This window comes from Natator depressus, chromosome 7 (genome assembly GCF_965152275.1).
Source record: "Natator depressus isolate rNatDep1 chromosome 7, rNatDep2.hap1, whole genome shotgun sequence".
NCBI classification, from domain to species: domain Eukaryota; kingdom Metazoa; phylum Chordata; order Testudines; family Cheloniidae; genus Natator; species Natator depressus.
This window is the reverse complement of record NC_134240.1, coordinates 68032178-68056027: the sequence shown is the minus strand read 5'-3', so window position 1 is coordinate 68056027 and position 23850 is coordinate 68032178. Positions and strand designations below refer to the sequence as shown.

Sequence of the window (23850 nt, the reverse complement as noted above, 5' to 3'; positions counted from 1 at the left end):
TTACCCAGGCACTTTCACTTCTCCATATATAGGAGCAACTCACAGAGTGACAGCTGAAGTAGGTAGAGGTACAGACCTTAGACAGATGCCTGATCAGTGCTCGCACACACACACACACACACACACACACACACACACACACTGACTACACTTACTTCACATGCTCAATCCAAGTTTTTGTGGAAAGTAGTAACTGACAGAAGTGTTAGTCCTGCTGATAAAGAAGTTTAGTCCTTCCACTCAGAAAGAGAAAGGCACTAAAGACAGAGCTCTTGAACTACTATTTTGATTAACCCATCAGGAAAAGTGTCAACATCATGAATAGACTGCTGGATGGCTTATGTGACCACACTGTAAATGAAGAAGGTGCTTTCATGTTCACATCAGAGTCTGTTGGAGAAGGGCATCCAGGTAAGTAACTGGCTGCGGGGGTACAGACAAGTCAGAATATTTTCAATTAAAGTCTGTTTAAGAAAGTCTGGTGAAGAATCCAGTCAATGTAAGTATTATCATATGGGTCGGTGGTGATGGTGGAGTATTTTTCCACTGGATGTTTATCCATTTAGACTTCAAAATGCTGGCGGTTATGATGCTGCTGTAGGATATGGTGAGTTGCCACTCTAATTCATGTCCGTGAACTGGCTGTGTGTTCCTTCCATGTGGCAATTTGCTCTTGCTTTTCTGCTTGTTTGTTTTGCATCTTTCTTTCAGCAGATTACACTTGAGATAATACTGCATCTCTGATAGCCTCAGGTTTCACACGTTAAGTTCCACAACCTCGAAGTTTTGTGAAACTCTCCTGCATACATGTTCTGCCATAAAACTGCTAGTCACAATGACAGGAATATCTCTAAGCAGGCTATTTAAAAACAGTTAAAAATGAAAGGCCCCATCAGCTATGCATGGCAGCCCCCTGACTCCCCTCCCCCCCCATGATCTGGTTTTTGTTAAAACATATGGAATTGCTTAAGCAGGCAGTGGACAGTTATTTTCTAAACTTTATGTATTGTCAGCAAAGTTTAATTTAATTTATTTTGAAAACAAATGATCATCTGCCATAAACATGTAGTTTGTGCCAACAGAAAGAATTCCTACAAATGAGGCTAGAGGACAATGACCTATTTGATGTCCTTTAAAGTATATTTTAGAAAACCATTTTGCATCCTGTTACTTTTGTCATGACAATGCCTTCCAGGTCTGTGCACTCACTTGGGTGATATAAGGGTGAATAATGAAATTGGGCAGGGTGGGGTGGGGATGACCTATCTGATAAGAAGAAAATGGCAAAACCAAAACCATCTCTGCTTTTATGCTTCTTCAATTTTTGCTCATCTCCATAGTATTAATTGGCTCCTACAAATCCTTGGCTGATGCAAACAGGTGTATCTCTGTTGACTTCAATGGAACTATGCCAGTTTACAGTGCCTGGTAATCTTTCCCAATTGTCAGTGGCTGATGTAACAAGACACCCAACTGAAGGGTAGGTTCCACCGTAGTGTTTGCTCAGCAACTATAGAGCACAGGTGACTAACAGCACCAAGAGTCTTATATCATTCTAAAGAACGCTTTTTAATTTAAAGCAACACTTTAAAGGATGATAGGTCCAAAATGTCTCTTAATTATTTTTTAATTCCTCAGTCAGTGATGGTGAGCCTCCAAGCATTTGGTCAGATAAATACTCAAAAGTGCTTCACTTAGCTTCTTTCCCTTTCACCTTTTATTCTGTCTCCCATTCTTTGCCCTGATCCATCTTTCAGTTTAACTGACCCTCAGATTCCTTTCCTCATCTCCAGAAGTCCCTCTCTCAGCTCGCAAGGGCTTCACTGATGTCCTCCTCCCTCTTTGCAGTTCCCAGCATCACCTTAATCCCCCAGTTCCCATTCTGATCACCAACAGGAGGACTAACTGCACCACTGGTGATTTTTCATTGAGTATTCAGGCTTGTCTCTCTTCCTGCTGAACTCTCCGGCTGTGCTATTTAAAGCTCCCACATTTCATTGCTTCCTGGGTAACTGGAACTTCCTCAGGCCTTAGGAAAATTTAGGAATTTATAAGATTTGTGGACAGCATCTCCCCCAGCAGCGATTGCCAGATCTCTGAAGGTCTCAAATTGCATTTCAGGGAAGAAAGGAGGCTTGCTGTAGATTTAAAAAAGAGAGAGAGGGAAGGTGAAACATGCCAGGGCTTTTTGAATTCCATCATATAAAAATATTTGGGTTTATTTGGTTCAAGTCAATGTTTGAGCTAACATATGGGCCAGTGTTTGTTCTTTCCAAACCAACAGACCCATCCTCATATATAACAGTGTGAAAAACGATCATTCCTCCCAAAGAAGAGTTGACAGGCTTCCAGATTGGGGCAGGCAAGGTTGGCACCAAGACACCCTTTGCAGCTCCCTGATTCTGGGGCTCTATCATACTTCAGCTGTCAATGGCCTCTAGGGGCTGATCTGGCTGCTGGAGGTCAGCGTGATGCAGTTGCGTCGTAGCCAAAACCCTCTTTTCTCTAGCTATGCTTCTACACGAGGCCCAGGGAGAGGTGATGTAGGATCTGAAACATTAGCCTTAGGTTAGAATTTCCCTGTGTCAGCTGGCCATTTAAGCTAGGCTTAAATCTGCTTTCTGCAGATTTCACTGTACAGCCAAACTGACTTGACTCAGACGCGTGAGTGGTGCAAAGCAGACTTAACAGGGCAGAGGATCTGCCCTAAGGTCTGAAAAGGGGCATCCGATGGGAGAACGCTATCAAATATATCAGACTAAATTCTTAAATTCTACCTTTCGCAAATGTGTTCTTGTTAAATTTGTTAATTGCTCAACCCACTGAACCTGTATTCAAATACAGGTTTCCCCCTAGTCTATTTTCATAGAAGACTGAATTTGTTACACTACAGTAATATCCACTGCAATAGATTCATGGCATAGTCTTTTACAAAAATATGAATTTGCTCCAGGATCTCAAGTTTGCTGAGTGTTAATGTTAAAAAATAAGCTTCCTTGAATGCATTCATTCTGGCTAGGTGTCTGTATAGAACTGACAAAAGTAATGTATATGGTAAAATTCCCAGGCACTGTTAGGAAATAGCAAATACTGCCAAGCTGGAGTTGTGCAAACAGCAAGTGAGAACACTTTGTAACAGAAGTCAGAGGCAGGCAGGGGAGCGCTTATACATTATAAAGCACTGAAACAGATGAGCATTTGTTACCTGTAAATACATTTAATTTTGTGATCAGGGAAGAAGAGGAATTAGTTACACAATTTTAATTAAAGATGAGCCAAACCAAATGCCCAGTGCTGAATGCCCACAGTCTCTCAAGACATTTGGATCGGGATCCAGATTTGAACAGACCAGCCAAAGCTAATTTTTATTTGAAACATTAAATTAAAACTAAATAGTAAAATTGTAAAAAATCTACCATTTGAGTCACTGGGGTTGATGCCAATGTTTACTTTGGTTTACACCTGCATGGATTTGCAGCCCTGATTCTTCTGTCACTTACACTGATGGAACTCTGTTGTCTAAAGTGGAGTTACTCCTGAGGTTTGCTTTGAGTTTCCAGTGAGAACAAGCCCAATAAGTCAAAGTATTGTAGAAATATCAATCAGTAAATATATAAGGTGAAACTTGGCATTCAGCTGCAAAATTGTGTGAAACCACAAATTTTTCTAGGTGGCAGCTCAAAACCATAAATCATCTTTGGTTTTCTCAAAACTAGGTCTGGGTCTGAGGCAGAGGCTGAAATACTGCCCATATAGGAGCTAACAGTAGTTTTCAATGGGGTTGGGATTTCATCCTGAGTTTTGAGTTTGTAACTAAAACTGACACCAGTTGACTCTTGCATAGTTTCTGGTTTAACTGTGAACATTTCTCTGTAATCCCTTTTTAATTTGTAATTAGCCTTTCCAGTCAGTAGAATGTCTAAAATGCCCATTGTTTGTCTTGGTGCCTCTTGGAATATAAAGATTCTGTAGCACAAAGAAACATTTCTTCTGGAAAAAGAGGTGCTTAAAAATGCCAGTGTGTTCTCTGCTGTGACGGATGGGAGATATTTCAGTGCTTCATAAAAGTGCTCCCAGTTTTTGATGGAAAATCTAGAATGGATTCTTTGGAGGAAGTTACTATATCAGTTATACCAAAGACCCCATCAGGGAGGACAGAGGAATCTTTTTGGACATTGCACTCAATGACCTGGCTTTTGTTGAAGATGTGTATGTATAGGTCACACCATCTTTCCACACGTCTAAATGGGTATACTATTAGAATTTACCACTTACAGAATCATACTATGTACTATCTCCACAATGTTCGCTATACCCTGGACTCTTTACAGAAATTGAAGTAATCAGCAAAAGCAAAAGGCTGGCACTGTCTACATGTGCTAATGTCACATGTGCAATATTAATAAATCCAGCAGCCTAGGTTTGCTGTTGGTGGATCCTCTAGTTGAAGAGGGGATTGTAACAGAGTTATAGTCCTTTTTATAAAGGTTAATAGATATTTTAAATTATCCTGATGATATTAATATAATAATGAATATGACAGAGTCCTCATGTTACAGATAAGGTAACTCTTGATGGAAAACTTTTAGAACATTCTGTTTAGACACAGAGAGCACTAAAATGTTCACATTTCTCTTCCTCTGTGGGGACATTTGTTTGAAAAGGTGTTTCATTTGTGACTGGTGATTATCCCTCTCCTAGCTGGACATGAGAATTATTTCTACAAAATTGTGCTTGAGAAGACTCAAAGAAGTAAAGCTTCTGGACGAGATCTTCAGCTGGTGTGATCTGGCTGGTTTTTCCATATAAACGTCCTCTTAACAAGAGAGGGAGGGGAAATACATGGAATACATTATTTATTTATTTAGATGTAATGACCTCCTGTAGCATGCTCTATGCCTCACATGTGTTAAAAAGACCAGATTCAGCACAAACTGTTGAGATCTGACAATAATTAATGAACTGCTGTTACACAAGACTGCCAAGTAAACATTATATAATAACTCCCTGTATCCCACCTCAGCAGCTCAACCTCTTCACAAACATCTCAGAATAAAGGTGGAGGGTTGCAAAAGTGGTATTTTGTTCCTAGAAGGTTAACAAACCTGGGCTCTGGTAGACTAAAGAGGAGAGTGAATTCCAAATTCCAATTCAAGCACCTCCACTAATCACAACTGCGTATGGAAAGTGAGATGGTTTCTCAGGTCACCTGGTTGCAAGCCATTTAAGATCTGCTCTACTTTGAATTGTACAGGAGAACTGACTGGTCAAGAAACCCTCTAGCCAGGAAAGGGAAGCCATGCTATATCTCTTTGATGATGGTGCATTATGCTTTGGAAGGCATTGTTCTCCCTGAGTCTCAGTGCCTACCAGGTCCCAAACCTTTGGCACTTAAAACTAAACCCTCCTCTCCACCCAAAATGGCTGATGTAACTTTAAGCAGAATTGCCTCCAAACAGAACGCCTCTCAGAGTTTTCCATGAAGTATCAGGAAGTCTTACAGCAGGCTTAATTTATTCACCATGCACCACCTGTATATTTGATGGCATTTAACAACATATACAATAATATTACTAAGCAATACATTTAACAAAGAGAACAGAAATGCAAAGTATTGCATATATTCAGTGTGGCTGAATTCATGTTTCTGTAAGTATCCTCACTTTTACACTTTTGACTTTTTTTCATTTAAACAGTGCAGCCTTAATGTTGCATTGTCATAGTCTTTTTACTTAACAGTCCTGTGTATTTTGTAAAATAGAAACAATGGAACAGGAGGAAACATGGGAATGGGGTGGAAACACTTTCTACCACCACCTTTATGAGTAGAGGGCCGATGGAAAGTTTTCCACTGAGGTGGATGGAAAGTTGGGGTTTTGACAAAATGAAAATTTTTGTGAAAAATGCTTTCCCCATTTTTTTTTGATTTTTTGGTCAGAAAACTGCATTTCTGGGGGCTGAAAACTGAAATTTTTCAGATTTTGGCAGATTTTAGATGAAAATTTCAAGTTTTTGTTGCATTTCTTCAGTTTTTGGTTGTTGAAAATCAAAAACATCTAATTTTTTAAACGAAAAGTTAAAATCCTGTCTTGACCGCTCCCATTTTCTGATCAGTTCAACTTGGGAGTCTGGTAAGTACTACATGGTTTCCTTGGAATGGCACACACTTTGAAGTGTGAAAATGATATATATGCACCTTAAGTAGAATGCAGAAAAGCTGAATATTGTCTCTCAGTGTGCTTCAGACCTTATCCAAAGTCTATTAAAGTACATAAATGGAAGTCTTCCCATAGATATAGTAGTATGAAATCCTTACCCAGTGGATCATAGAACATTGTAACAAGCCATATTAGCTGATCTTGTAAGGATATCATATATAATAAATGATAAAGTAGACACGCAGTATTCCAAACTATATGGTCTTAGAAATCTGTGATTAATAAGCTGTCCTGGGCACGTATATCTCTTATGTCATGAACTCTGTACATAAATACGTATTTAATGATAAATATAAAATATGCAGTTGGGTTATTCATTATACCCGATCTACTCATATGAGTAAAGTATGGAAATAATCATATTTGAAGCATAGTTGTACTTAGTTGTACTCAGAAAGGATATTCTTTACAAATGACATTGAGAGTTTTAATATTCGTTTTCCATATCAGATTTGTTTACAGATCAGATGAGATTTCCAGCTACCTTCATTGTAAACTCTATTTGGGAACGGAAAACCAAGCTGGGTTCTCTGCAGCCTTTTGCATCATAACAAACATTCAGCATTCCACAATTAGCTGACAGTTTTGATGATGATGCATGAAACGTAATAGTGTCCACCTTGCCCTACCCCTAGTTATATTGGCTCTGCGGTACTGTTGATTGCAGTAAAATCTAATTTGTTTCAATGAAACAATCACTTGATGATTACTGTGTTCTGTTAATTCCCTCGGAAGCACCTGGCATTGGCCACTGTTGGAAGACAGAATTCTGGGCTAGATGGACTGTTGGTCTGACCCAGTATGGCCATTCTCATGTTCTTAAAGAAGTAGATGAGCTACAAAGACACATAGGAGAGGAAAGGAAGATATTTTTTGAAGAACCTGTTTTTCTACAACAGGAAGTAAGAAAGTACCATATTTATTTGGCTCCTCACTTGATTATGAACATATTTTAACAAGAGATAAGGAATTTTTCAATTACTAATTTTTTCATAAAAAAACAGAAGTTTTTGTTGAAACCCAAACTATTCACTAAACAAGGTCAGTTTGAACAAATCTCTCAACTTAAAAAATTATTGAGGGGGAAAAGTTTTGAAATTGTCAAAATGTCCCATTTCAACTTTTTCAAAACAAAAAGTTTCTGTTTCCAGGCTAAATGACTTTTTGTTTAGAAACTTTAGTAAATGTAGAATAAAAAAAGTAGACAAAAAGGTCACAATTGGAACGTTAGGTTTTGAAAAGATCAAAATGAAATGTTTCAATTGACTGAAACCATTTATTTTTTTGTTTTGGATTTTTATTTTGTGAAATTTTTTACAATTTGGGCTTTTTGTCCTGATTCACAACAGGAAATTTTTTCGATATCTCAAAAATAATTCCTGGAACAGTAAAATTGTTTCCTGGCCTGCTCTAATTTTAATATTTGCCTATTTGAAATTCATTCAGGGTGGGGAGATGCACTTTTCTGGAATCAATCCTCTGGCTACCTCTATCGCTCATAGAAAAGTGTTTCTGTGAGTCAGTTAAACTTGTGAATCCGAAGCCTCTTGTGGGCTGATTTTCCAATGTCCTGAGCACCCACCATTCCCATGCCCTTTGCTGATGATGGGGTCACTTGTGGGGGCTCAGCACTTCTAAAAATCAATCGTTATTTATTTGGACAAACTGATGTCTTTATGACAAATGAATGTCCAAGTATATGGAGAATTCACTTTATATATATACATACGCACACCCACACAGGGTATCCGTAATTTGCAGACATCAGCTTTTTCATAAAAATACCAACTAAAGGAGATAAGTTAATAGTGGGGCATTTTAAGACAATTCTGTCATCAACTCTCTTAGACACTGCCTTTCCTTCTGTAGCCAGTGAAAGCTGTTTCTCTACACAATCAGTGCATCTGCTATAGGAACTCCACCTACAAGATGACTGGGTTTCTGGATGAGAATTCCCAAACATAATTCTCTTTGGATAACCTGAGATGTTCTTCTCACTCTGATAGGGTGTGGTTTTATTTATTTATTTATTTATTTGGTCTAGTAAACCCATGAGACTAGTGAAGGGAATCACTGACAGTGCAGTTCTACCTTCAAATCACTGTCCTGTTGTCCTTATTCTCAAATTAGGGAAATGGACAGTACATTGTGCATGGTCCTGGTGACTCACTATTTATCTATTAGAAAAGTTTGTGATATTTTTATTAACTTTGTGGAGGATAATGCATTCCCAGAGATGGGTAAAGCAGTAATAAGATAATAACGGTTGACATATCCTGTCATATTTAGGAGCTAATAAAAATACTTGGACAGCTGAGATCAGAAACTTAAATAGCAGAATCCAGTATATGCAAATCCTGCTAAACAGAATCACTGCTAAAACCAGGAATGTTTAAATTAGAGACCAAAACTAATAGGCAGCTGAATTTCCTGAAATGTAGTGTATGGATCAGCTGATCAACCAGGTAGACAGCACTTTCTCATGTGATAACCAGTAAACCTGAATCCCGATTAATCAATAATCTTCAGGTCATATAACTATGGCAGATGAGATGAAATGATTTTAATATAAATTATATATATATAACTATAATTATATATAAATTAAAATCTCAACACAGATTAATAAGGTCAGAAGGGACCGTTATACATCTTTTATTAATACGCTTTATTTATTTGGAAAGACGAGAAACCAAAACCAAATGAAAATATCTCTGTTTAGCAAAAGAAGGAGCTGGGATCTTTGCTTGGTGCATAACCTTAGACGTATCTAGGATTGGCCCTGGGCATTTTGTGCCTTCAGTGAACTTCAATTTGTAATCCTCTCCTGCTCTCCCCTGCATTCTACTCCACCTCCCTTCCACACTTAGTAGAGTGTGGGGATTATGGGGAGAAGGCTGTGGAGGACAATAGGAGTCATCAAATGTTTGTCCTTGAAAACAATCAAGAGAATATGTACGTATGTTTATAATTTCTTTAAAGTTTTTTTTTCAATGTCTCTTTCTTAGGCTTTAACTGATGTATTACCTAGAAATGTATTATACTCTCTGTTGGACTGGAAGGGGTCATCTTAATAGCTGACTATTGTCTTGTTGGAAAGACTGTCCCTGTCATGTTTCACCCTTAAGTGAACAGGCAAAATGGGCAGGTAAAGTTGTATTCAGTGCTAATTTACATCACCAAATAAATGCCGTACTGCATCTGATGCCGAACACGTTGAGGCACCATCACTGTGTATCTTCTTTGCCTGGACAATGTGTCATATGGTTTTTAAAATCTATATAAGCTTAGTTACTACAGTAATGGGGGCCATATAAGTATGATAGCTAGCTAGCTAGACAGATAGATGATAAGCAAAAAACAGCTCCCACAAACTATTTTCTAGTTCATTGTGATGTCAACAGTCCATATTTTCTGTAGAGAACACTGTTTTTAGACACATTGGCTCTGTTCTCTTTCAGATAAGATCTGTGATCAGATCAGCGACGCTGTGCTAGATGCCCATCTTCAACAAGATCCAGATGCCAAGGTTGCTTGTGGTAAGGACACACACATTTTCTTCTTTCACTTAGACTAGATGGAAAAGTGACTGCTTTACTATCACCTGCTTGTAGTTCCCCCTTTGTAATATATAAATGTAGGAGGTTGATGGCAACATGTGCCTGTTCATTTTTTATTCTAATTATTGTGTTCAAAAATATATGTACAGCAAAACAAAAAAGATCTGAACAAACAATTATACAGTGTCACTACGTTGTTTCTCAAAGAAATTTTGAAAGTGCATTGTGTTTGAGGACTGTAGCAAGAGCCTAAAATAACCAAACCAGTGGTAGAGTTAACTTTGTGAATGTAATTAGTATTCCAGAGGAAAAGAGATTTAATTCCACTACAGTTGATCGTCCAAAGAACCGTGACCATTTGTAGCAAAGTGCAGTTATTTGGCTTTATAGATACTTTAAATTTTTCATTGCTAACTCTAGGTGTTTTCCTGACAGCTCATCATAAAGAAAAATGTTTTAACCCTGTTTTGGTTATGTCTGCCAGTTGTTGTTATTAACATGTTGAAACTGCTGAAATTTGCCCGCATTGAGAAAGTCAGCAAAATGTCTCCAAATTCTCAGATTTGTAAATGGCCAATGGCATCATTTTCATGATGGAAATGACCCATTTTCCCCTCAACCTTCATACCTGAGGGTGAGATTTGGCACTTGGCCTGTGTTCCATGTAAGTCCAACTGAAGATCTTAAAACAGAGTTTAATTGGGGCTCGTGTGAATTTGGCCTTGTGCATTCATGAAAAAACAACCACCAGCTTTTGTCTCTCTGGTCCAGTTCCTCAACTGTGGTGCTTAGCTCCCATTCAAATGAATAGGAGACAGGATCTTTCAGGATCTGGGCCTCCCTCCTTAAAATGGAGGCAAGGTTGCAAACCAGTGGGTCATTAGTGTGGATTGTTGGGCCCAAACTTACTCCGTAAGCAGGATAGAAGGATGCTTTTCTGGTTAAGGCACTGGAATGATGCTCTGGAATCTCAGTTCAGTTCCTACATTGCTCCAAACTTCCTGTGTGACTTTGAGCAAGTCACCAAATCACTTTGTGCCTCAGTTGCTCCAGCATAGTAGTCCTTCCCTCCCTCAAGGGGTGTAATGAGGATAAATGGATCCATATGTGTGAGGATCTAATACTATGGAGATGGGAGCGATAACTATCTATATTATTTGTTTCAGAGTAACAGCCGTGTTAGTCCGTATTCGCAAAAAGAAAAGGAGTACTTGTGGCACCTTAGAGACTAACCAATTTATTTGAGCATGAGCTTTCGTGAGCTACAGCTCACTACTAACCAATTTATTTGAGCATGAGCTATCGTGAGCTACAGCTCACTACTAACCAATTTATTTGAGCATGAGCTTTCGTGAGCTGTAGCTCATGAAAGCTCATGCTCAAATAAATTGGTTAGTCTCTAAGGTGCCACAAGTACTCCTTTTCTTTTTATATTATTTGTATTCATTAGGGGCTGTTCAGAATTCACCATTGACAGAAGTGGAGTTATTTGCAATAGCATGTTGAGTTATCCAGCCCTCCCTTATCCCTTTTCCTTCTTTCTGTCTTCCCGCTCTCTGTAGAGACAGTGTGTAAAACAGGGATGGTGCTGCTCTGTGGAGAGATCACATCCCTCGCCATTGTCGACTATCAGCGAGTAGTTCGAGACACGATTAAGCAAATCGGCTACGATGATTCAGCTAAAGGTTGGTGGAAAAATTCCAGGAATCCTGCTTCTTGCCAACATGGTGTGCTGGTCAGTGAGTAGCTGCAGAACAGGTCTCTCTCTACTTGCATACTTGTGCTTCTGCAAGCCTAATCAAATCATATGTCTTGGCTAGGAGCTGCTCAAACACTGTCATAAGAAAAACATTCTGACTCCATCACATACCGAGGAGAAACGATTCACTGTATGGTTAAAGTGCTCATCAGGAAAAGGCAGCTAGGATATTTTTTGAACTGGAACATGTTGGCAGAGTAGCTGCTAACTTGTGCTATAGAATTTACTCTCAGTTTAACTCCTTGCAACTTGCATGTTATTCAAATGACCAACCAGACTAATGTAAATTAGTCAGATGGAGTGGAAAGAGAAGACTTAGTGAATCTGTATTATTATTATTAATAATTAATTATGATTATCTATTACAGTATAACGTAGGGACTGCAATCATAGCCCAGGCCCCCATTGTGCTAGTAGCTGTACAAACACAGAACAAAAAGACAGTCCCTACCCTGAGGAGCTTACAATCAAAGTAAATTTCATAGCACTGTGGAGTGTAGTACTGATGCAAAAAACAGTGTTTTATATCCGGGATACATTTCAACATCCAGTTTGCAATATCTATAAACGTATCGTCTTATTTACATATTGCAAATGTTCTACAGTTACCATGAAGATTAAGTATGTTTTTTTCTTTAAAAAAACTTCTGTTAGCGGTATTTCCTGGTTGATATAATCTTGTTGGTACAAGACTTCTGAAGAGAGAATGGTGGGAGAATGCTGTAAAAGCACATTTGCTAGTTGGCTGCAAAGGCAGAATATTATGTAACATAATAACATTGCTCTCAGAAAATACTGCCAGATCCAGTAATGTAGAAATCTCCTCTTTTACCCTTACCACCAAAGCAGTGTGGGTCCCTTACTGAACCCAGTCGAAAACCCTGCCCTACAGAAACTATAGGAGAAAAAGCTAAAAGGGGCAGAATTGCATACAACTTTTTCCCTTATGGAATTCTTTCCCATCACAGCCTACTTAAAGGAAAGAGGGTATGGAGTGTTCTTCAAGTGGACGCTTGTGTGTATGTGTATATTTGATGTATAGGTGTTTGATTCTAGATTTGGTAAGCAGCTGTCAGTAGCTAGAATTTTGGGAGAGGTGAGCATAGGGTAAAGCTGATTATTCTCTACACAACTGGGGAAGAAAATGAGAATTTCTGCCATAATATTCTGCAAGTCCTTGACAATTTTGTATAAACCTTTTCAATTGTCCTTTGAAGGCAAAGCTCTGCTTTCATATCTGGATGGCAAGTCTCAAATCTGCTTTTCTTACATGTGTGGATCTCCCGTTGACCCTCACGGGAGATTCTTGCATACATGGAAAACAGAATATAAGAGCGGAGATCTACCAAAAGGAGAATTTGCTGAAAATATCTGCTTGTCAGAGAATATAGTGGGCCTTTCATGTTGTTCAGTAATGTCATAGAGTTTCCCAAAATATTAACTCCAACTGTACACAGATCATGCTATTCTTCAGGAGGTGCTCTGCTGCTGGGTTGTTTCCCAGGGACATTAGATATCGTGATCAGGGAGAAAATGTTAGCAATACTAATGGTTCTGTCACTGAGCCTTGGGTTGATGTTCCAGAATCAGAGAAATTAAAGATGATCTATATCTATAGTATTATCATCTTTATGTTTCTGCCAACACAGGATTGTACCCTAAGACATTCTACTGAGTATTTTGTGTAGTTCAGCTTTAAAGAGCTCATGTGATGGGGCTTCTGCCATTTCCCTTGGGAGAATATGCCAGTCTGACAGATGGCCCTGATAAGAAATATTCTTGATATTCAGGTGGTCCTTTACTTAACTTAATCTCATTTCATTATCCCTAGTGATATTTCCTTAGACTCTCCCTCCTTGGTGTTTAGACCCTTCCAGTGATGAAATAGCATGTGTAAGCCCTGCTGGGGAAGGACCATAGCAGCTGTGATCATACATTTTCTCTCTTGTGATTTCTTACTTTTCATGCTGTTTGGGACTTTCCTGAGCATTGCTTTAGACGAAATGCCTGTGCCAAGCAGCTAAGAGAGATGAGACCGTGCTGTGAGGTTGAACGGAGAAGAAGAACACATTAGAATTGTTGCATTGACAAAAATGTAAAAGCAAATAGCAGGCAGATTCTGAGTTTTGAAGGCACTGTTGTCCAGGATTGGCATTTCTGGCGTATGGTTCCATGTAGCTGTGCTTCGCTGTGCAGGGAAGTTAATTTACTCCTGTGTCTTCTTCTAAACAGGCTTCGACTACAAGACTTGCAATGTTCTGGTGGCTCTGGAACAACAGTCGCCTGATATTGCCCAAGGTGTTCATATGTACAGGAATGAAGAGGATGTTGGTGCTGGTGACCAGGTAATCAAAAGTCATCCCTGTTTACAAAAACAATAGTAAAGTAAAACACACTCTACAATCATCCTATTAGCTCATTAGGGCAGCCCGCTAGTACACTCCCAGCTCTGTTTACTCCCAGTGCTAGGAGAGACAGGATCACTGTATCTCCTTAAAATGAAAACATTTCTTCTGAAAAGGTCAGGGTTAGAAAGTGAGGGTTTATCCACCCCATTGTCCTATTTTCTAAATTAAAACCAGCTTGGTCACAGTTCATGAGAATTTGCCCAGTCTCATCCTGTTCTAACATAGAATAAAATGCACATGTGTGTGAATACATTGATGGAGCTCCCATGGGACACTCAGGGCCAAATTAATCACTGGTGTAACTTCTTTAACTTCAGTGGAGTTACACCAAGGACAGTTTTGGTCCACACAATAGACCATGCAGCAGATCCTCCGCTAAGCTAAATTGTCATAGCTCCATGGAAGTCAATGGCGCTGTGACAATTTACACCAGCTAAGGATCTGGGCCCTAAAGCTTAGCAAAGTTAGCTTTTTCAAGTAGACTTCATAGTTCTGTCTTAGTAGGGTTAGATTAATCAGATATTGCCTTTGCAGCAGGACTTGCCCAGTAAGATTAACTAAATAAATAATAAACAAATAAACAAAATCGTATAAGATCGTGCCATGTTTACATAACTCTGGAGCTTTGATGTTGTAAAAAGGTGTTCTCTGTCAATGTTTCAAGCGTAAGCAGGAGAGCAGTGTTTGTAAAATGAAGGCAATTCTGCCCGAACATTTGTAACTCTCATTTATTTCCCAGAGGCAGGGATCAGTTTTAGTATAATTGGCATTCCACATAATTAAGACTGTCCAAGTCATATTTCTGTGAGCTGAATAGCAAATGGAGATGATTACAGTTCTCCCCAAGAGCATAAAAATCCTGCAACTCCAACTGAAGCCAATATAAATGTGTGTTTAACATTTACAGTAGTCCTCATTAGCAGTAATATCTAGTTTATGGTAATGTTGTTGAGAATTGTAATAGAACCATGATAGAGTCTCGGAACCAAAGTAATATTACCCCCAAATCCTCATGAGAACTAAATTAACATGCATTTCTATCAGCAGAGGGACCAAATAGAAATGCATCTGTCTTAAGTACTTACATGGCTCTGATTACTGCAGGAGCTGAACACTTCACAAATTTTAATGTATTTATCCTTGCAGCACTCTTGTGAGGTAGGGTAGTGCTATTGGCCCCATGTAACACGTGTAGAACTGAGGCACTGAGAGACAAAATGACTATTACGAGGTCACAGCAGGGAACTGAACTCGGTCTCCCAAGTCCTAAGCACTTGGCCATGCTTCCTCTCTTCAGTGTTTAAATAATTCCATTTATGAGCTGCCATTCCACTGGACTGCCTGACAGGAAGCAGTAACACCAAGGAAATATCCCTGCTAACTCCCAGCATTGGCCGGTTCAGGCATACTGTGACAACATTCATTAATGAAAGTCTCAGATAGGGTTGTCACCTCTGAGATACAAAAAACGGGGACATCTGGGATGATCCTGAGCCCATGAATCAGGCAGCTGGCAGTGTATACTGAGCATGGCTATAGATTTCTGAGGACAGCTACCTCAAAAAAGGGGTGATCTTGGGAAAAACTGGAAAAGCATCAGCCCTAGCCCCAAGCCGTATATCTAACGCTGTCCAGGCCACCTTACTCATTGTGGAGTTCTGCCTAAGAAAGAAGCAAGGCTTGGGTCCAAAATATGCCCGGATATTTTATTTCCATTTTTGCATTTAGATAAATCACTTGTATTATCTGGGTATAGTCCTTGCCAATAGGATGGGTTGAAAATTGTCCATCCAAACTGTTATTTAATAAAACACAAATTTCCACGAAAAATGTCTGATTACCACAGAAAAGTTTGAGGTCCTGTCACAGACTTTTCAGCCAAAAATTGAAAATGTTTTAACAAAAACTGAAAACTACTGGGGCAGGGACTGTCTCTGATTATGTGTTTAGGGAGTACCTCGCACAGTAGGGGGCCTGATCTCAATTGAGGCCTCTAAGGCTGTGTCTACACTGCCAAGTTTTTTTTTGCCAAAAGTTATACCACTTTTATTAAAGGGCTTTAATTAAACCAGTGTTGCCTGTCCATACTACTCCTTGTGTTGCTGGAACGCATCCACACTAGCAGCTCTTGCAAAGGCAAAGAGAGCATTACACCGTGGGTAGCTATCCCACTATGCAACTGGCCACAGGGTGGTTTGGGAAGGGTTTGCAATGCCTCAAGGGGCAGGTACAGGGTCACACGATGCAGCTTTCTCAATCCCTTCATTCTATGGGCACTCTACTAGATTGCTAGCTGCTTTCCAGCTGAAGTGGGTGTGGGGGGGGAGAGCTTGTGACAGGGAACATGTGTGTATGGGGGGAGGGGAAGAGACAGACAGTGTGTGTTGGGGGCAGAATGAGTGCGTCAGCAGGCTGTCTCCTAAATTCAGCCAGGCAGCTGAAAGCAACCTGTCCTGAGGCAGGGGGAGGAGGAAACCCTGATATCAGCCCCCGCCTCCCTCTCTGGCTCTGCACGGCACAGAATCTCTCTCTCTCTCTCTCTCTCTCACACACACACACACACCCACCCCTGCCTGCCTGCCTCTGTGTTCTTAGTGTGGGAGACAGCAGGAGCATTCCAGCCAAAGATTTGCTCCGTTTCCCAGAGCAGCACAGCACGCAGGCTGTCAGAACGGAGCTTTGAAAGGAGAGGGGCACATGCATGCATAAGCAGAGCAGTCACTGCGGGCATTGTGGGACATCTCTGGAGGCCATTTATAGTGATAAAAGCAAGCAAGGTGTTTACACTGGCTCTTTGGTGATAAAACATTTGTGCAAAAAGCCTTATCACTCTCGTCAAGGTGGTTTTATTACAGTGCTGCAACTGAGGAGTTTCGTTGCAAAAAGTGGCTTTGCAGTGTGTACACCTCTGCTGTTTCATCGCCAAAAGCTGCCTTTTGGCAAAAAAACTTGGCAGTGTAGACCATCCGATGCTACTGTAACACCAGTAATAACAACAATAAAAAGTAATTGTAAGGCCCTGTTTGCCTCAGGTGAGATTCTGTGGTCTCTAGGCACTTCTGTAATGCTCATATTAATAATTTAACAGGATTGAAAGCCCTGCTTGCCCCAGTGATTTAAAGTCTATCCCTCCTCTCCCATTACAGGGGTTGATGTTCGGCTATGCAACAGATGAGACAGAAGAATGTATGCCTCTCACTATTGTTCTCGCTCACAAATTGAACACCAAGTTAGCAGAGCTGAGACACAGTGGTGATCTCCCTTGGCTTAGACCTGACTCTAAGACACAGGTAAATATTGCTTTCACTCAGCATGTCCCTCTGCTCAATACAGGAGTCATGGAAAGAATCCTTTCAAGTCCTGATCACTTGCAGGTTATTAATAACTATCTGTCTGGTTCAGTAAAGCCACTGTTTTACCCAAAAAATCTTGGATTTCTTTTTCCAATATTTAATTACTGCTATTTGTTCAGTTCAGAATGTCGTTTTAAGTGGATAATCCAGAATTTCCACATTATAACATACAGTCTGCTTCCTACTGATTGCATATAAAGCAGTTCCTCTGCTCAGGATACAATCTCCTGAAGGTTGCAAAAACTGTTAGCATGCACCTGGATGTCTGACACGTGACACTGCATAGCACTGAAGAAACATTTAACCCTTGAGTACTAGGAGCGGGGTGTTCCCTGCTGTCTGAAAACATGTCAGGAAATGTGAAGGGCAAATCTGGTTCATCAGTGCCTACAAATTAAGTGTGGTTTTCACTGAAGGATTTGAATTTCAATGGGATTTGAGAGTTTAGGGATTTGAGGGATTTAATTGTTTTAGGCTCCTTTGAAAATCCCAGTCTAAGTATGTATTGCTAAGAGTGTCACTGGAGAGTCTGAATCATAGAATATCAGGGTTGGAAGGGACCTCAGGAGGTCATCTAGTCCAACCCCCTGCTCAAAGCAGGACCAAGCCCCAATTTTTACCCCAGTTCCCTAAATGGCCCCCTTAAGGATTGAACTCACAGCCCTGGGTTTAGCAGGCCAATGCTAAAACCCCTGAGCTATGGTGCATAGAGGTAAAATATTTGCTTTGTATATGAGCCTTCTGAATTTGGGTCATCTTTGCTCACCAATATATTTAGCAAACATGAAAACCATACACTTCATTCCTCAGACCCATTAAACAGTTGTCTCTTTATACTTTGTTGCCACAGGCACCTTCCTGTACATCGGCTGTTGTACTGCCTGGTGTGGTATATATACAATATGGTAATGTATCATACAGCTGTTTCTTTTACCCCCTTGTTCATATTCAGGTCACTGTTCAGTATATCCAGAAAAATGGAGCCGTCATCCCGGTCCGTGTTCACACCATTGTGATATCTGTGCAGCATGATGAAACCATCTCGCTGGAATACATGCGCAAAACCCTGAGAGACTGTGTGATTAAACCTGTCGTTCCTGCCAAATACTTGGACGAGAAAACAATTTACCACCTTCAGCCCAGTGGGCGTTTTGTCATTGGGGGGCCACAGGTGTGTGTTTAGTATTCTTTTGATCCTTCTGCCAATTTTCCTTTTCCCATCATATTGTTCTACAGATTAATTTGTGTCCTCAGCCTGTATTTCTAACAGAAGGGCACAGACTAAACACATGTTAAGAGACCAGTCCTGCACCATTGGAGCCAATGGGAGTTTCACCACTAATTTACATGGGAGCGAGACCAAGGCCTTAATGCACTGGATTCCAAAGAAACCTCTGAGGGCATGGTTATGTCATATATATATAAGCAAGTTGGGCCAAGTCCTGCTTTGCGTATTTAGTGTCCAGCCCGGCAAGGTGCTGGGCATCCTCAAATCCCATTGTGTTTAGCATCTCACAAGATCAGGCCCTCAGTCCTTTCTCAGGCAAAACATTTAGCAGCTGTTGCTTTTCAGAGGTGCTCGGCACACACAACTCTAGTTAAAATCAATGAGAGCTGTGGGTGCTTAGCACCTCTGAAAATCAGACCCTAGCCAGGTTTGTCCAAGAGGAGAATGGGAGGGAGAGATTTGCCGTGTTAAGGCTTAGGAGCCAGGATTTAGAGCTTGATGTGGCATTCATCGAAGTCAATGGCAAAATTCCCATTGACTTCACTATTGCAGGACCAGGCCTTTAGTCCAGATTTTGTAAAAAACATCTTCCTAGGCCATTGTTTGTTCCGCTTCCCCCTATAATGCTTCCTTGCATAACTAGGCCAGCACCACATCCTCTTAGCAGGGACATTCCTGACTGTAGGGCCAATTTTCTGTCTATCCCAAACAGACCTACTTATCCTTCATTGTTGAAATTCATTCACCTTATTCAAACCTATCTCAGGTATTTCTAGGGTGGCTGTTACCATAATATCTAAGCACCAGTACACTGGGGTATAAAGCATGTTGCCAAAGTTAGTTCATCATTGTACTATAACCCATACGAGAAATGTAGACTAGAAGTGGTCAGTTCATAATATGACTAATAAAACAAGCTGTGCAGTATTAATGGTCTAACAAGCACCATCAGCATTGACAAATATTGGCCCTATAAATAACGATATGCAGCTCATTGTGGCAACCAACATAAATGCCTACTTTCTTCTGTTAGAGAGACAAGGTGGGTGAGATAATATATTTTATTGGACCATCTTCTGTTGGTGACAGAGACAAGCTTTTGAGCTACACAGAGCTCTTCTCTCTTCTTTTTCTTGGTCTCCTGGGACCAACGCAGCTATAATACTACTACTTCTATGTCTTACTCTGTTCTGTCTACCCTTTCATAGACAGAACACCCCAAAAAGGGAAATGGCAACAAAACTAGAAATGGTTAGCTATGGACGCAGGCTTATAGGGAATCAAAAGCTTTAAACGCTGACTCTGCAGTGTCTATGTTGCTTACCTCATTTGGACTCTGCCTCACATTTTCAAGGCTAATGATGACTTGCATGTTGGCCTTGGCAATTTAAGAGCTATGATGAATGCCAAGTTATAATGACAGGTTTCAGAAACTCCTAAACACCATTTTCCCAACAGCAGCAGCAGCACCCAGTGGCTCCTTGATTACATTACAACCCCCTTTTAAAGCATGACTCCACACTGTGTAACATTTACAAATATATGTGAGCTCTTTTTATCACCTTAAAAGAGATCTGTGCTTGAATACATTGTCTCTCACTTACACATCTCATAGTCTCTTATTTGATCCTTCAGTTAAGTCATAATAATGCTAAGTTCATGACATCCCAATCATTCCCACTGCAACTGAATGTGCTACCCCAAGCCTAAATTCTGAATATACTACAGGATCTAACAGAAGATTCTCAGAGGGAGAGAGCCTATATTCAAGCTCAGATAGCTGTAATTCCATTTTCTGTCATTCAGAAATTTCTTAGTAGAACTGGGCAAACATCCAAAGATTTTCTGTGAATATTTGCTCGATCTTTCTAAGTAAAGCTTCGGCTCTCCTTTTATATTTCCTATCTGCAAATATTCCAGTGATTGAGTTTTACTGGCTTGAATTCTCTATAAAGAGAATTTCAAAGTTCACACACAAAAATACAAACTACACTTTAAATTTGCCCATGCTACATTTTAAATTTCCTCACTCAGGAAATACTTAAGCACTCAGCAAATCTGGGAGCAGTAAGAATACCATGGGACTTGATGAGTTGTAAATGACCAACACAGTTCGAATAGGAATATCAACTGCTCACTGTTAGCAGTGGTGATCAAGGTAGCTGTGTAGATGGCCAGTGGGGATTACTAATGTCTGTTTTATTTTCTCATTAATATACATAATAATCATACATTTAAAATGACTAAGAACCCTCAAGTCATGTGCATAACTAGTTTAGATAGCCTCATATTCCTGTCACTGTTAGCCTCTTCCTCCTTCACCAGTTATCTCTGTTACTCCCATTTGTTGCATCTCGTCTTAAATTAGACTGTGAACTCCTTGGGGCAAGGACTGTGTTTTCTGGATATCTGCACAGCACCCAGGATAATGTGATCTCAGTCCTGACTAAGATCTGTGGGTGCTGCCATGATACAAACCATTATTAGTAACAATACCAACATATCCCTAGAGTAAAAATAAAACCACCTGAAAGTGAGTTGGTTCATTTTAAATTGTGAACATGTGTGAGGAAATCAAATACAGTATTTATTGAATTATTCACCCAGCTTTAGATCTTATCCAAAGTAATAGAGCCTGATCCTGCTTCCATTAAGTCAATGGAAAAACTCCTATTGACGTCAATGGAACTTTTTATCTTGCAAGTAGATGCATTTTTTTTCAGTATAATTCCAGTATAAAAGTCATTTTTTAAGCAGCTAAGAAAGTTTATAATATTTGCCTTTGAAAAAGGCATTAGGAAATAGTGCTGGCAGAAATAGCCATCTTGCAACCTCTTTGCCTGACCGCTAAATGCTCCTCATTAATGTCTTGATCCAAAGCTCGGTGAAATCAGTGGGAGTTTTCCATTAATTCTAGTGGGCTTGGAATCTGGCCCTAAAAGAACTTACACAGCCACCCACTGTCATGATAATTCAATGCGATATCTGCAATTCATTGCTAGAGTTGCACCTCAAGAACGCACAACTCACTATCTTGCTTTCTAGAAGTCTCTTTGTCTGTGAGGAAATTACTGTATTCATCAGACATTTTAAGCGTTCATTCCTTGGAGCCAGTATAATAACATGATAGTGAAATAGTGGGATTATTTTTTCACAAAAAAGCTGTTAGCTAATAAAAGCATGAGAGGTAACGCTTGTTTGAATATCACAGGGCGATGCTGGCGTTACTGGTCGAAAGATCATTGTGGACACTTATGGAGGATGGGGAGCCCACGGAGGTGGTGCCTTTTCAGGCAAAGATTATACAAAGGTGGACCGGTCAGCAGCATATGCAGCCCGCTGGGTGGCCAAGTCTTTGGTGAAAGCCGGGCTGTGTCATCGTGTTCTGGTTCAAGTATGTTCCATTTTGAATCTTGTTGATTTTTGCCTTTTTTTTAAAAAAAAAACACTTTTCATTTTTACCTTTTCCCTGAAAAATCCTCCTGAGAAATATGGGTTTGTGAGGGACAGAGCTGATGAGGTGGCCAACACTTCTCAAGCTATCCTGGCCTTGGTTAGTCTGCGATGGGGCAGGTGGGGAGAAATCAGAAGTTTATGGAATTCTGGAAGCTTAGCTTGGAGCCGGACTGAGTTTAAAAGGAAGATCAGGAGAAAGATCTTGTTCTGCTTAGTTCAAGATCATAGTCACTGGGGCTTTCAGCATAGTAGCTTCCTCAGGCCTGGGACTTTTTGGATAGTTTACATTTTATAGGAGGTTATTCTGGATATTTACTGGGTCCATCAGTCTTCTTGTATCGACTGTCCCCATTAGGGGTTCTTCTTGCTGTGCTGGAGGAGGGTGTTCTGATACTACATTGTTCTGTCACATGTCCTGCTGGCCACATGAGGCTCCATCCTTGTTTTCTAACTATTGCTTTTGTCTGCCAAAGGTTTCTTATGCCATTGGAGTTGCTCAACCCCTCTCTATTTCACTGTTCACTTATGGAACCTCTCAGAGAACAGAGAAAGAGCTACTGGACATTGTGCACAAGAACTTTGACCTTCGACCCGGAGTCATTGTCAAGTAAGCATGTTGCAGGAGCACACGTATATGGAACAATCAGAGTGAACACCTCCTGGAACTCCTCTCAAAGAAATATTGAGGGTACAGAAGGAAAAGAGCTATTAAATCAGCCTGCCCAACCTCTTGTTCTAGTATAGTATTGGTCCCTATAGTACAAAAAAGATGTTTCACCTGTGTACACAAACTGTAACTATTTCTGGACCTAACAATATTCCAGATCTTATAAGAAGCCAGATGTAACTCCCAGTGGTTTCAGCTGGAGTTTTGTGTTCTCAGCAACTACTCAGCCCCTCTCAGAATTTGGCCCTGCATAGGGGTTACTACAGCTACATGTGTGTGTTCTGTAGTATGTGTCAAGGAAATAGTTTTGGCTCCTAGTAATGTTATCTCATTTTTACTAGAGCTGTTTGAGAAATGGAGACTATTTTTCACAAATATGTCGTTGAAAATTGGGTCAAAATTTCCATAAACTTCAATGGGTTTTGAGTCTGGCCCCAAAAGGCTTCAGACTAACCCTTGTAGCCACGTTCATGGTCATTATTCCATAAAACAAGTTCATTGGTACATTTGCACTTCCAAAATTCAGCCCACTTGCTGAACTAGCCTCAGTCAGCAGAACTTCAATGATTTATAGTTTAGTCTGAAGTGTAACACTATTTTCTTTTCTTTTTCTTGAACACTAAGGGATTTGGATTTAAAGAAGCCAATTTATCAGAAGACTGCCTGTTACGGTCACTTTGGAAGAAATGAATTTTCATGGGAGGTGCCTAAGAAACTTGTGTTTCAATAATAATGGGTCCATCCCCAAAGCAGAAGTGAAGAGGATTCTACTAGTCAATAAGATGTTGGCAGAAATCAGCTCAAGGATTTTCAGATTTTAAATGGACAGGATATTCTCATGGGAATTAATACTTACTCTCAATGCCTTATCCTATTTCATTGTCAAAGACACCAAAGGCAGAGTCTGTTTTTATTGTCACAAGAAGACACAATACAGTTTATTTTACTGCTGCTATGTTGGTTCCACTGACAAAGGCAAAATCTGACTAGGACATACAAACCAGCGTTTGGGCCTCAACTCTGTTACAGTGTGATTTTACATTCAAAAGAAAAGGTATTCCTCATGAATCTAGCTAAGGAGCAGTAGGTCTCCTCACCCTGACTGGACACTAGGAAATCTGGGGGGGGGGGGGGGGACAGTTTTCTTATAGGAGCTGGTATTGCATACAACTGGATGCAATACATATGGGGCATTTTGCTT

At 40.1% G+C, this 23850-nt stretch overlaps 1 protein-coding gene and 1 long non-coding RNA gene across 2 annotated transcripts in view; one reads left to right on the top strand and one right to left on the bottom strand.

The window, feature by feature from the left end:
* Positions 1 to 77: 77 nt before the first annotated feature.
* Positions 78 to 23723, top strand: MAT1A (methionine adenosyltransferase 1A). The gene is made up of 9 exons (XM_074959940.1): positions 78 to 411; positions 9680 to 9757; positions 11341 to 11463; positions 13770 to 13882; positions 17092 to 17235; positions 18251 to 18469; positions 21738 to 21920; positions 22456 to 22589; positions 23274 to 23723. The coding sequence occupies exons 1-9, from the start codon at positions 318 to 320 to the stop codon at positions 23377 to 23379; spliced, it is 1194 nt and encodes a 397-aa protein (XP_074816041.1). The 5' UTR covers positions 78 to 317; the 3' UTR covers positions 23380 to 23723.
* The window catches only part of LOC141991608 (uncharacterized), a 49717-nt gene continuing 39579 nt past the window's right edge, over positions 13713 to 23850 (bottom strand). The window contains exon 3 of the long non-coding RNA XR_012640399.1: positions 13713 to 13899. This is a non-coding gene — a long non-coding RNA (uncharacterized LOC141991608). The remainder of the gene's footprint in view (positions 13900 to 23850) is intronic.